This window comes from Poecilia reticulata, linkage group LG21 (genome assembly GCF_000633615.1).
Source record: "Poecilia reticulata strain Guanapo linkage group LG21, Guppy_female_1.0+MT, whole genome shotgun sequence".
NCBI lineage: Eukaryota > Metazoa > Chordata > Actinopteri > Cyprinodontiformes > Poeciliidae > Poecilia > Poecilia reticulata.
This window is the reverse complement of record NC_024351.1, coordinates 785,161-798,036: the sequence shown is the minus strand read 5'-3', so window position 1 is coordinate 798,036 and position 12,876 is coordinate 785,161. Positions and strand designations below refer to the sequence as shown.

The 12,876-nt window shown below is 44.4% G+C and overlaps 2 protein-coding genes across 3 annotated transcripts in view; one reads left to right on the top strand and one right to left on the bottom strand.

Annotated features, from left to right (window-relative positions):
* The first annotated feature begins 2,861 nt into the window (after positions 1 to 2,861).
* Positions 2,862 to 10,296, top strand: LOC103457126 (myosin-6). Its single transcript, XM_074186843.1, has 2 exons — positions 2,862 to 8,819; positions 9,952 to 10,296. The coding sequence occupies exon 1, from the start codon at positions 2,998 to 3,000 to the stop codon at positions 8,800 to 8,802; it is 5,805 nt and encodes a 1,934-aa protein (XP_074042944.1). The 5' UTR covers positions 2,862 to 2,997; the 3' UTR covers positions 8,803 to 8,819; positions 9,952 to 10,296.
* A 2,194-nt stretch (positions 10,297 to 12,490) lies between these two features.
* The window catches only part of LOC103457127 (complement C1q-like protein 2), a 9,253-nt gene continuing 8,867 nt past the window's right edge, over positions 12,491 to 12,876 (bottom strand). Inside the window, exon 4 of one of the 2 annotated variants that reach the window (XM_017302195.1) lies at positions 12,491 to 12,802. In XM_017302195.1, coding sequence (XP_017157684.1) covers positions 12,531 to 12,802 — 272 coding nt within the window. In that variant the 3' untranslated portion in view covers positions 12,491 to 12,530. The remainder of the gene's footprint in view (positions 12,803 to 12,876) is intronic. The other variant, XR_532387.2, reaches the window with a different exon arrangement.

Genomic DNA, 12,876 nt, shown 5'->3' with positions numbered 1-12,876 from the left:
TATATATATTTTTAAAATATATATTTTTAATTTGCGAGCTTATGTTGTCAAAGTTTATTTAGTAATTTATGTAATTTTGAAGAAAACCTTTGAGTCTAAATGTCCATTCATCACTGGGGATTATTTAATAAAAAACAGATTTATCTCATTATGATGCTGTTTGATATAAATTAGAAACATGAACATTTTCCACTTACATCTCCTTACAAAAGTATTAACACCTTTTCAGTATTTTCCCCTTTTGTTTGATTAAAACCACAAATTTTGAGCATCTCCAGCTCAGATTGGATGGAGAACATCTGAATAGTCAGTTTCTAAGTTTAACCACAGAACATTCATCCATCCATTTTCCTGCACCATTTTCCTTAGTGGGGTCGGGAGGTGCTGGTGCTCATCTCCAGCTGGCGTGCCGGGCAAGAGACGGGGTCACCCTGGACAGGTCGCCAGTCTGTCACAGGGCAACACAGAGACAAACAACCATGCACACACACACTCACACCTAGGGACAATCTGGAGAGGCCAATTAACCTGACAGTCATGTTTTTGGACTGTGGGAGGAAACCGGAGTACCTGGAGAAAACCCACCATGCACAGGGAGAACATGGAGACTCCATGCAGAAAGACCGGGGCCGGGAATCGAACCCAGAACCTTCTTGATGCAAGGCAACAGCTCTACCAACTGCGCCACTGTGCAGCCACCACAGAACATGTGGATTTATATTTCCTGCACAGCTGAACTCTACTGCCACCTGCTGGAGCGGCCTAATGACGCGTTTTCAGATCTGTGTGAGGTCAAACTGGTGACCTTCTTTATTAGGGCATAGAGGAGGAGCTCAGGATACTGGGATGTTGAAGTTTAAGGGGTTTTAAAGGATTGAATGTTTTATTTTAATAAATCAACAGTGTGGTCGTTGCCAAGTACAGAGAATCAAATGTTTGTTTGGTTACTTCAGATCATGAACTAAGGCAGAAATTCACACATTTCCTGGTCAGGTTGGGTTGATTTCTGGGTTTCTTCCTTTGTGAACAACAAAATCTCTGATCCAATAAAGAATCCCTTTGGTTTCTTAATCTGAAAATATTTTTTTCTGAATAAAAAACAGATCAGAACAGCTGCAGCAGATTAATATCAACACATGTCTGAGGCTGCAGATAAAAACCGTCAGGTTTCTATTTCCAGACTGGAGAGTCTGAGATAAAGAGACACAAACCCTTCAGCTCATCACAGAACACTCATCATATCAGCGACCAACAGAAACATGTTTCCTCTTGTCCTAAAAGGTTAAAGCAGCTTTTAATAAAATGTCAGAAGTGACTTTGTCATTTTAATTTAATGCAGCTGCTTGCATTGTATCAGAAACTGTTTGTTTTTCTTGGATGCATGCCGGAGGACGGCTTAAGAGGGATAAATATCTGTTTTTATCTTTGTGGCAGCATAGAAAAAGCTCTCAAGTCAAAATTGTTTTTCACTTGAGATCAAAATTAAACATGTAGCTGGACATCACCATGGCGATAAACAGGATTAGGAGGGAAAGGACGAGAAGGACTTATTTACTTCCTGATGGAAAAGGATGATTTGCAGAAAATCACAAAGATCTCGACTTTTAAAGCGATGAAGTTTCTGCTAGAATAATCAACATTTACTCTCTCTATAGAGCTGTATGGAGCTAAATTAGGACCATGAAGTATGAAACTGAAAAAATAGCTAAGAACTGCATTTTCAAATTCAGTGTCTTTTTCAGGTAAAATTTTTAATTTCAGCTTAAAAATTTATTTTCTGTTAATTTTTTTTAAACAAACTTGACAGTATGGGGCTAAATCATGACAATAAAATGAAATCAAAAAATTATTTTGAAACTGAAGATAAAAGAGGCAACTTGAAAGAAGCCAATTTTCAGGTTCAGGATTTTTTCAGTTTAAGAAATTATATTTCTATTTCAAAATTATTTTTCAGTTTACATTTATTTTTTTCAGTTTGAATTTAATTTTTTTTCAAATAAGTTTCATTGCCCCAACTTAGCTCCATATGGCGGTTTATTATTGTGCATATGTTTTCCCTTTTCATTTTAAAATGTTTTGGTTTTTTTTATTTTGTGTTGTAAAGAAAAATAATTGACATTCAAGAACCTCTTTAGATGAGCCGAAACAGGATATGATCATCCATCCATTTTCTGGTTGTTGCTGGTGCTTCTCCAGCGAACGTTTCGGGTGAAAGGGGGGTCATCCTGGACAGGTCGCCAGTCTGTCGCAGAGCGATATGATCAATATGTTTATAAATGTCAAAAAGTGAATACAATTTTAAAGAGCAGAGAAAAGATAATTATCAATTCTTGTTTCTGAGTTGATATCATTTATCCACCGAAATAAATAGAAAAATGATCGAATAAAGTTAAGTAACTTTGAAAATATCTTTTAGATTCAATACAGTTCATTTAAATTTTGTAAAATGAAAGAAAAACTGAAAATAAGAGTATTTTTTGTGTTATTTGAGGTCATTTTCTTTAATTTATATTTTGTATGGAAATGTGATTCATCAAAGTTGCATAAAAAAAATAAAGACAAATCAGATAAAACTTGAAATCTAAATCTCAGTTTGCACAAATGACTTTTGGAAGATTTAATAATCGCTAATGAAAGATAAATTCTAATAAGCTTTATACATTATTTTGTATCATGTTTTGTTCCGTAGTTACTAGAGGAGATGTTTGAGAGCTACACTGGAGTCTAAATGAAGACTGTCTATCAGCAGGCAGATAAGCAGCGATTCTCTGGTTCCCCTCAAAAGGACTGCAACACCCAAAGGTCCAGAATCTGCCCTCATGGTGCGTTCAAAGACACATTTAGATCTGCAGCTGCTTCCGTCTCACCAGACATCTCCTAATTTGGTCCAAAGGGAGGATTTATAAATCTGTGTCGTCTTCACCATGCTGCAGTTCTGCAGAGGGAGTGGAAGTCAAACGTTTTGTTCTCCAGCTGTTCTTCTGTCTACCGTCCACCATGGGTGATGCTCTGATGGCCGAGTTTGGGAAAGCTGCCCCTTTCCTGAGGAAGTCTGACAAGGAGCGCCTGGAGGCTCAGACCAGACAGTTTGACATCAAGACTGAATGTTTTGTTGTGGATGATAAAGTGGAGTACATAAAAGGACAGATCATCAGCAAAGAAGGAAACACAGTGACCGTCAAGAAAGAAGACGGCACGACAGTGACGGTGAAGGATTCGGATGTTCATCCCCAGAATCCGCCCAAATTCGATAAAATCGAAGACATGGCGATGTTTACGTTCCTCCATGAGCCGGCGGTGCTGTTTAACCTCAAAGAGCGCTACGCCGCATGGATGATTTACACCTACTCTGGGCTCTTCTGCGTCACCGTCAATCCTTACAAGTGGCTCCCAGTCTATGACTCAGAGGTGGTGGCAGCCTATCGGGGTAAGAAGAGGAGCGAAGCGCCCCCTCACATCTTCTCCATCTCCGATAACGCCTACCAGTACATGCTGACCGATAGGGAGAACCAGTCTGTCCTCATCACCGGAGAATCTGGTGCAGGAAAAACAGTGAACACTAAGAGGGTCATCCAGTACTTCGCCAGCATCGCTGCAGTTGGAGGCGCAGTCAAAAAGGACAGCAGCAAGGGGACTCTGGAGGATCAAATCATCCAGGCAAACCCGGCACTCGAGGCCTTTGGCAACGCCAAAACGCTGAGAAATGACAACTCGTCTCGTTTTGGAAAATTCATCAGGATTCACTTTGGCACAAGTGGGAAACTGTCATCGGCCGACATCGAGACGTACCTGCTGGAGAAGTCCCGTGTTACATTCCAGCTTAAGGCTGAGAGGGACTACCACATCTTCTACCAGATCCTGTCCAACCAGAAGCCTGAGCTGCTGGATCTGCTGCTCATCACCAACAACCCATATGACTACAGCTACATCTCCCAAGGAGAGGTAACGGTCGCCTCCATTAACGACTCTGAGGAGCTTATGGCCACAGACAGCGCCTTCGATGTTCTTGGCTTCACTGCTGAGGAGAAAACAGCCGTCTACAAACTGACCGGTGCCATCATGCACTACGGCAACCTGAAGTTCAAACAGAAGCAGCGCGAGGAGCAGGCTGAACCAGACGGTACCGAGGCTGCAGATAAATCAGCTTACCTAATGGGGCTCAACTCTGCAGATCTCATCAAGGGGCTGTGCCATCCCAGAGTGAAGGTTGGAAACGAATATGTCACCAAGGGCCAAAGTGTGGATCAAGTCTACTATGCCGTCGGTGCACTGGCCAAGTCAGTGTACGAGAAAATGTTCAACTGGATGGTGGTGAGAATCAACCAGTCGTTGGACACCAAGCAGCACCGTCAGTACTTCATAGGAGTGCTGGACATTGCTGGTTTTGAGATCTTTGATTTCAATACATTCGAGCAGCTGTGCATCAACTACACAAACGAAAAACTGCAACAGTTCTTCAACCATCACATGTTTGTCCTGGAGCAGGAAGAATACAAGAAAGAGGGGATTGAATGGGAGTTCATTGACTTTGGGATGGATCTCCAAGCCTGTATTGACCTGATCGAGAAGCCATTGGGGATTCTTTCGATTCTAGAAGAGGAGTGTATGTTTCCCAAAGCAAGTGACCAGACCTTTAAGGCTAAGCTCTATGATAATCATCTGGGAAAGAACAAGATGTTTGAGAAACCGAGGGCAACAAAAGGGAAATCAGAGGCTCATTTTGCCCTGGTTCACTATGCTGGTACAGTCGACTACAACATCAGCGGCTGGCTGGTCAAAAATAAAGACCCTCTGAATGAAACCGTGGTTGGACTTTATCAGAAATCCTCTCTAAAGCTGCTGAGTCTGCTGTTTTCAAGCTACTCAGGAGCTGATGGTGGTGAAAAATCAGGTGGCAAAGGAGCGAAGAAGAAAGGTTCTTCATTCCAGACAGTGTCTGCTCTCCACAGGGAGAACCTCAACAAGCTGATGACTAACTTGAAGACCACTCATCCCCACTTTGTCCGTTGTCTGATTCCTAATGAGAGGAAAACTCCAGGGGTCATGGACAACTGCCTTGTGATGCACCAGCTTCGCTGCAATGGCGTCCTGGAAGGCATCCGGATCTGCCGGAAGGGTTTCCCAAACCGGGTACTCTATGGCGACTTCAAGCAACGCTACAGAATCTTGAATGCCTCTGCGATCCCAGAAGGTCAGTTCATCGACTGCAAGAAGACCGCAGAAAAGCTGCTGGGATCTCTCGACATTGATCACACCCAGTACAAGTTTGGCCACACGAAAGTCTTCTTCAAAGCCGGCCTGCTGGGGACACTTGAGGAGATGCGCGATGAGCAACTCTCTCGGATCATCACCAGGATTCAGGCCAATGCCAGAGGGATCCTGATGAGGGAGAAGTTTGCTAAACTTGTGGAGCGCAGGGATTCCCTGATGGTCATTCAGTGGAACCTCCGATCTTTTCTGGGTGTGAAGAATTGGCCCTGGATGAAGCTGTTCTTTAAGATTAAACCACTTCTGAAGAGCGCAGAGGCCGAGAAGGAGATGGCCAACATAAAGGACGAATTCAAGAAGGTGAAGGAGGCTCTGGAGAAATCTGAAGGACGGCGGAAGGAACTCGAAGAGAAAATAGTGACTCTTCTCCAAGAGAAGAATGATTTGACCTTACAGATACAGTCTGAACAGGACACTCTGACAGATGCAGAGGAACGGTGTGAACAACTCATAAAGAGTAAGATCCAACTAGAGGCCAAGCTGAAAGAGATGAATGAGAGACTGGAGGATGAAGAGGAGCTGAATGCAGATCTTACAGCCAAGAAGCGCAAACTTGAAGATGAGTGCTCTGAGCTGAAAAAGGACATCGATGACCTGGAGCTAACTTTAGCCAAGGTGGAAAAGGAGAAGCATGCTACAGAGAATAAAGTGAAAAACCTCATGGAAGAGATGGCGTCTCAGGATGAGAACATTTTGAAGTTGACCAAAGAGAAAAAGGCACTACAGGAGGCCCACCAGCAGACACTGGATGACCTTCAAAGTGAAGAGGACAAAGCCAACAGCCTGACTAAAGCTAAAGCAAAACTGGAGCAGCAAGTGGATGATCTGGAGGGTTCACTGGAACAAGAGAAGAAAGTCAGGATGGACCTGGAACGGTCGAGAAGGAAACTCGAAGGCGACTTGAAACTGACCCAGGAAACTCTGATGGACTTGGAGAATGACAAGCAGCAGCTGGAGGAGAAACTCAAAAAGAAGGACTTTGAGGTGAGTCAAATCAACTCAAGACTGGAGGATGAGCAGGTTGCCTCAGTTCAGCTCCAGAAGAAGCTGAAAGAAAACCAGGCGAGAATCGAGGAGCTGGAAGAAGAGCTGGATGCTGAGCGTGCAGCGCGGGCAAAGGTGGAGAAGCAGCGCTCAGATCTTTCTCGTGAGCTGGAGGACATCAGCGAACGTCTGGAGGAAGCCGGCGGAGCCACATCAGCCCAGGTGGAGATGAACAAGAAGAGAGACGCTGAGTTTCAGAAGCTGCGTAGGGAGCTGGAGGAATCAACCCTCCAACACGAGGCCACCGCCGCCACACTGAGGAAGAAACATGCTGACAGCGTCGCCGAACTGGGGGAGCAAATAGACAACCTGCAGCGCGTGAAGCAGAAACTGGAGAAGGAGAAGACGGAGCTGAAACTAGAGCTGGACGACTTGGCCTCCAACATGGAGAGCGTGGTGAAGGCCAAATCCAACATAGAGAAGATGTGCCGCACAATGGAAGACAATATGAATGAATACAAGAGCAAATACGAGGAGGCTCAGCGGACCACCAACGACTTGGCAACTCAGAGGGCCAAACTACTCACTGAGAACGGAGAGCTGGGGCGCCAGCTGGAGGAGAAGGAGTGCTTGATTTCACAGCTGACCAGGGGAAAGAACTCGTACAACCAGCAGGTGGAAGACCTGCGCAGACAACTGGAGGAGGAGGTAAAGGCAAAGAATGCCCTCGCACATGCTTTGCAGTCTGCTCGGCATGACTGCGATCTGCTGAGGGAACAGTTCGAAGAAGAGCAGGAAGCTAAAGCTGAGCTGCAGAGGGCTCTATCTAAGTCCAACACGGAGGTTTCAGCATGGAGAACCAAATACGAGACAGATGGGATCCAGAGAACAGAGGAGCTGGAGGAGGCAAAGAAGAAGTTGGTGCAGAGACTACAGGAAGCCGAAGAGGCCATCGAGGCTGTGAACGCAAAATGTTCCTCCCTTGAGAAGACCAAACACCGCCTCCAAAATGAGATTGAAGACCTCATGCTGGATCTGGAGAGATCCAATGCAGCCTCGGCAGTGCTGGACAAAAAGCAAAGAACCTTTGATAAGATCCTCGCAGAGTGGAAGCAGAAGTTTGAGGAGTCGCAGTGTGAACTGGAGGCCTCCCAGAAGGAAGCTCGCTCTCTGAGCACTGAGCTCTTCAAGCTGAAAAATGCCTATGAGGAATCCCTGGATCAACTTGAGACAATGAAGAGAGAGAACAAAAACCTCCAGGAGGAGATTTCTGACCTCACTGAACAGCTTGGGGAGGGCGGCCGGAGCGCTCACGAGCTGGAGAAGATCCGGAAGCAGCTGGAGCAAGAAAAGGCCGAACTCCAGTCGGCGCTGGAAGAGGCAGAAGGCTCACTGGAGCACGAAGAGACCAAGATCCTGCGAGCGCAGATGGAGTTCAACCAAATGAAGGCTGACATTGAGCGTAAACTGGTTGAGAAAGACGAGGAAACGGAGCAGGCGAAGAGGAACTACCAAAGGATGCTCGAGTCCCTTCAGTCTTCTCTGGAGTCGGAGACCAGGAGCAGAAATGAGGCTTTGAGAGTCAAGAAGAAGATGGAGGGCGACCTCAACGAGATGGAGATCCAGCTGAGCCAAGCCAACCGGCAGGCGGCAGACGCCCAGAAGCAGGTCAAGACCCTTCAGGCGTTCCTGAAAGACGCTCAGCTCCACTTGGACGACGCCCAACATGGCAACGATGACCTGAGAGAGAACATCGGTTTGCTGGAGCGCCGCAGTAACCTGATCCAGGCCGAGCTGGAGGAGGTCAGGGCCGCACTGGAGCAGACGGAAAGAAGTCGCAAGCTAGCGGAACAGGAACTCACCGACACGACGGAGCGGATGCAGCTGCTGCACTCCCAAAACACCAGCCTGATCAACCAGAAGAAGAAACACGAGGCCGACCTGCTGAGCCTGCAAAACGAGCTGGAAGACGCCATACAGGAGAACCGCAATGCCGAAGAGAAGGCAAAAAAAGCCATCACTGACGCGGCCATGATGGCCGAGGAGCTCAAGAAGGAGCAGGACACCAGTTCCCATCTGGAGCGCATGAAGAAGAACATGGAGCAGACCATCAAGGACCTGCAGCACCGGCTGGACGAAGCCGAGCAGATCGCCATGAAGGGCGGCAAGAAGCAGCTCCAGAAGCTGGAGGCTCGCATCAAAGACCTGGAGAACGAGCTGGAGGCGGAGCAGAAGAGGGGCGGAGAGTCCGTCAAGGCGCTCCGCAAGTACGAGCGCCGCGTCAAGGAGCTCACCTACCAGACGGAGGAGGACCGCAAGAACATGGCGCGCCTGCAGGACCTGGTGGACAAACTGCAGCTGAAGGTCAAGTCCTACAAACACGCAGCCGAGGAGGCGGAGGAGGCGGCCAACGCTAACATGGCCAAGCTGCGCAAGCTGCAGCATGAACTGGAGGAGGCCGAGGAGAGAGCAGACATCGCAGAGTCACAGGTCAACAAGCTGAGAGCCAAAACCCGGGACGGATCCTCCAAGAAGGGACTGGACGACTGAGCAGGCCGACCGGCCAGGTGAGTTCCTGCAAACAGCCACAAATTATTTTCACATTGTTTTTCATACATTTATAAATATCAGAGTTCAAAACTAAACAAGCTAAACTTTTAGTTTGGAAGCCAAATATTTAACTTTCAAACTAAAAATGTATAGGAAGCTAAAGATTTGGTCCAAATTAAATGTTTAAGTCTGAACTAAATATTTAGTTTGAAAACAAAGATTCAGATTAAATATTTGTTTTGTTAAAGTAATATTTAGTTCCAAACTAAGTATTTATTTTCCAAACTAAACATTTAATTTTCAACCCAAAGATTTATTTTGCCAAGCTAAATATGCATCTCACACCAACAATATTTAGCTTGCTAACTAAATATTTAAGTCCCTAGCTACATATTTACATATATGCTAAATATATTTATCTTGTAAATTGTTGTAGGTCACCAAATAGGAATAATGTGGCCAGAGCTGAATAAGTAAATGTCAGTCAAGTAAAACAGAAATGTTGACATTAATTTCACATATTTAGAGGCCAAAACTGGGAGGTTTTCTGATGCTAAGTCCTAAATTTGCAAGAAAAAAAAGTCAAATTGTCTCAATTAAACTGATGATTTTTAACTTGATATTTTCTGACTTTACAAACTCAGCAAAAATAATTTTTTTCTTACAAATTTATGACTTTATAAAGTCACAAAATATTCTAGTTTTAATATAATCAATTTTTGCATTTAATCATGAAAATGTGATTTATTTTTCTTGCAAATGTACAACTTTTTGACATCAGAGAAAGTCCAAGTTTTTTCTTCTAAATATATTAAATTAATCACAAAATTTCTGAATTTGTTGCCAGAAATTTGATCGTTGCTCAATTATTTGTTTTTCTTTTATCTTCAAGTCACTTCACAGAGTTTCAACCTGTAACTGAGTTCAGCTAAAGAAAATAATAACATCCGTGTATTTAATGGTGGATATTTTCACCAAAAGAGCTGCATCATTTTTACTCAAATAAGAAACTGTGAAGTTCACGAAGTTGAGATTAACTCCAGATTCAATGATATTAGATTTAAAAGCAGCAAACTTTAATTAATTAATGTACAGCATAAGTTTATGTTTCCTTTGACTGATTTATTTCAATCTGTTTTTATTTTTCAGATGTTCTGGAACCAAACCTGCTGCTGATGCTTTGAAACATCACCGAGTTCTGCTGCTGGTTTCCTCCTTCACAATGAAATGAGTTTATTTTAAGCAAAAGATTTTAGCTTCAAAATAATTAAAACTTTCTGATTTCATAAATATATCAGTAAAAATATTAATTAATAATTGATTTTATTGTTGGTGCACTTTGATCAACACTTTTTCTAGCTTAGATCTCCTGAAAGTCAACATGGCTTCACTTGTTGATTTCCTTTAAAAGAGCCCTTCAAAATAAAAGTTTGAACATGAACCTGTACTGATGTAACTGGAGAAATGATAATAAACACTGATGAGCACCAAGAACTCGTCTCCAAGTCTAAATCTAAAAAACAAAACACTTTATTAACAGCAACTTGACACGTTATAATCAAATGAAGTCTGAGATTTGATTAGGCCATTTCAGAACTTCAGTTTGTGTTATTTTTCAGCTTCTCTGTTGTGAATTTCCTGCTGCCCTGTAGGGACCGCGCCCCGCGCTTTGGGAACCTCTGCTCTACAGGACATTGTCCCGGAAGTCTTGTTCTCCATTCAGGTGCAGCTTTGCTAACCTAAAACCTGCCGCCATCTTGTTTCTTTCGCATCGCTTTAATTCAGTGGTTGTTAGAGTCAATATCCTGCATCTTTTAGTTCTCGCTGGTTTAACGCACCTGGATCAAATGACGGCTCATTAGAGACCTGAGAACATTGAGCTGCTACCACCAGGGAGGGAACTAAAACATGCAGGGAACACCGGTGGTAACTAAAAGGCTTTTATTTTGGAGAGTTGGTGGGCTTCCGGTTCGTATTGACCCATTTCAGCTTCACAGTCTGAGTTTAAAACCTGTTGACGCGCCTCCTGCGGGTCCAGAGCGGGATGATGGATGGTCCTGGAGGATCCGGGTCTCCGTGACCGCCGCGCAGCATGCGGGAGAAGAAGAGCTGGACTGCGGGGTTCGGCCCCGCGGGACGCCGCAAGCCGGCCACCTACACCGGGGAGAAGAAGGCGCAGCTGCTGGCCAGAGCCAACAGGAAGTGGGTGCGACTCGCCACGGTGCTGGGCTACGTCCTGGCCGTGTCTCTGGCCGCGGTCATCCTGGCTGTTTACTACGGCTTCTTCTGGAGACCCACGCCCGGTTCCGGACCGCTGGGTCCGAGCAGCAACTGGACCAGGGGCGGAACCAGGGATACAAAAACCGGGAAGAAATGCGGCGCAGATAACTGCAATAATAATTGTTTGCCTGATGATAATAAAGACTTTATGAACTTTACTGGCAGAAAACAGGGAAATATTAAACCTGACAGAACTTCGGTCCACGTTTCCTCCACCGGGACCTCTGAGGCCCAGCTGGCCGCGCAGGGCGTCACGTCTCCGGGCGTGACTCCCACCGAGCCCGCGTCTGTCACCGCGGAGGATCCGTCCAACCTGCCGACCCACCGGAGCGCGGCAGGCCGGGAAGCGGCGACTGGTGGCCGGCGGACAGAGGCGGACTTCTCCGGGTCCGGGGACTGAGAAATTATAGCACTTCTCACAACTTGATGCATAAAATCAATTTATTTAAAATAAGCTGATGTATTTTTTGTTTTGTTGAGAAATTAGTTTTTTAAGCACAAAATAAAAAAGAGACATAAACCCTGACTGAAAACTGTTATCTGAAATAAGCAATAAATAGAAAGTAGATTTATTTTCCTGTTTGCATCGCAGCATATATAAACATTTGTTTTAATAAATTAATTTTGTGCTTAAAATAAATCAGATTTTATTTTTTACTCTTTAGCTGGAAGCTAAATTTATTCGGATAAAGCTTTATTTTATCGAATGCATAAAAATGTATTGATTATTTAGAACGTGAAATATTTTATGATAGAAAATGAAGAAGAAACCTCAGAAATTTAAAAACTGTATTTAATGTACAGTGTAAGTCAGTAGATTGAGGGGAAACTGGTTCCTCTGAGTTAAAATATGAAACATTTCAAACTAATTAAAATTATAAAATAAAAAACCTGATGGAAGTTTGTCTTTTATTTGAGTGTGATGAATGTAATCTCTTCTCTTTTTTCAGTTTTGTGCTTTTTTAAAAAATCCAGTTTGGTAATAAATCATCTTTGGAAACATGCTGATTTATTTAACTTTTTATGAAAATTTGATGTAGAAAAAACTAAAACTTAGAACTATTTTGGGGGAATTTGGTGTGTTTTTTAATCATAATTCTTATAATTCTTCACATCATGGACGTAATTGATGGTTTTTATGATGAAAATGTTGGAAAAGGAAGAAAAGAACCTGAAATGTTGCTCAGGTTTTCATTCAGACTCTCAGGAAGGAAGTGGAGCCAATTTACTCCTGTCCAAGTTTGGAATAATTATCTGTAAATCCTGTTTACCGGCTTCCTGTTAGTTTCCCTTTGATTCCTGAAGAAGAAAACCCTCCAGCAGTAAGTTGTTGTTTTTAACAGCTTTTATTTCTGTCGCTTCGTTTGGCTCCAGGACAGAATCCGTCTCTGCATGACGGTACTTGTTTTGATGATTTTCCTGGAGGCTCAGGGCGTCTGCGGCTCGGCCTACATGGGGAAGACGAGGAACCCGGTGAAGGTGCTGAGGCGGCCCTGGTCAGCGATGGTCTTCCCGGCCCACAGCTGGACGTAGACCCGGTTTCCCTGCTCCAGAGCCAGCACCATGGCGTTGGAGGCGCCGGCCTGGGTTCCTGCTTTGTGGTAGATGGCGAACATGTTCAGTCYGTCCTTCWTCAGCCCRGCGTGCAGCTCACCGKTYGGACCGGCGATTCCAGTGACCYGGATGTAGTAGAGACCTTTGACCGGGGCGGTGAAGACGCCTGCAGGAAGAGAATCTGGGTCAGTGGTTCTGGTTCTGGGAGACATTTAAGCTGCTGCTGATGTAGCACTTTTT

What these genes read in the sequence shown, in the direction of transcription:
- LOC103457126 (XM_074186843.1), top strand. Translation starts at nt 2,998, where the DNA reads ATGGGTGATGCTCTGATGGCCGAGTTTGGGAAAGCTGCCCCTTTCCTG.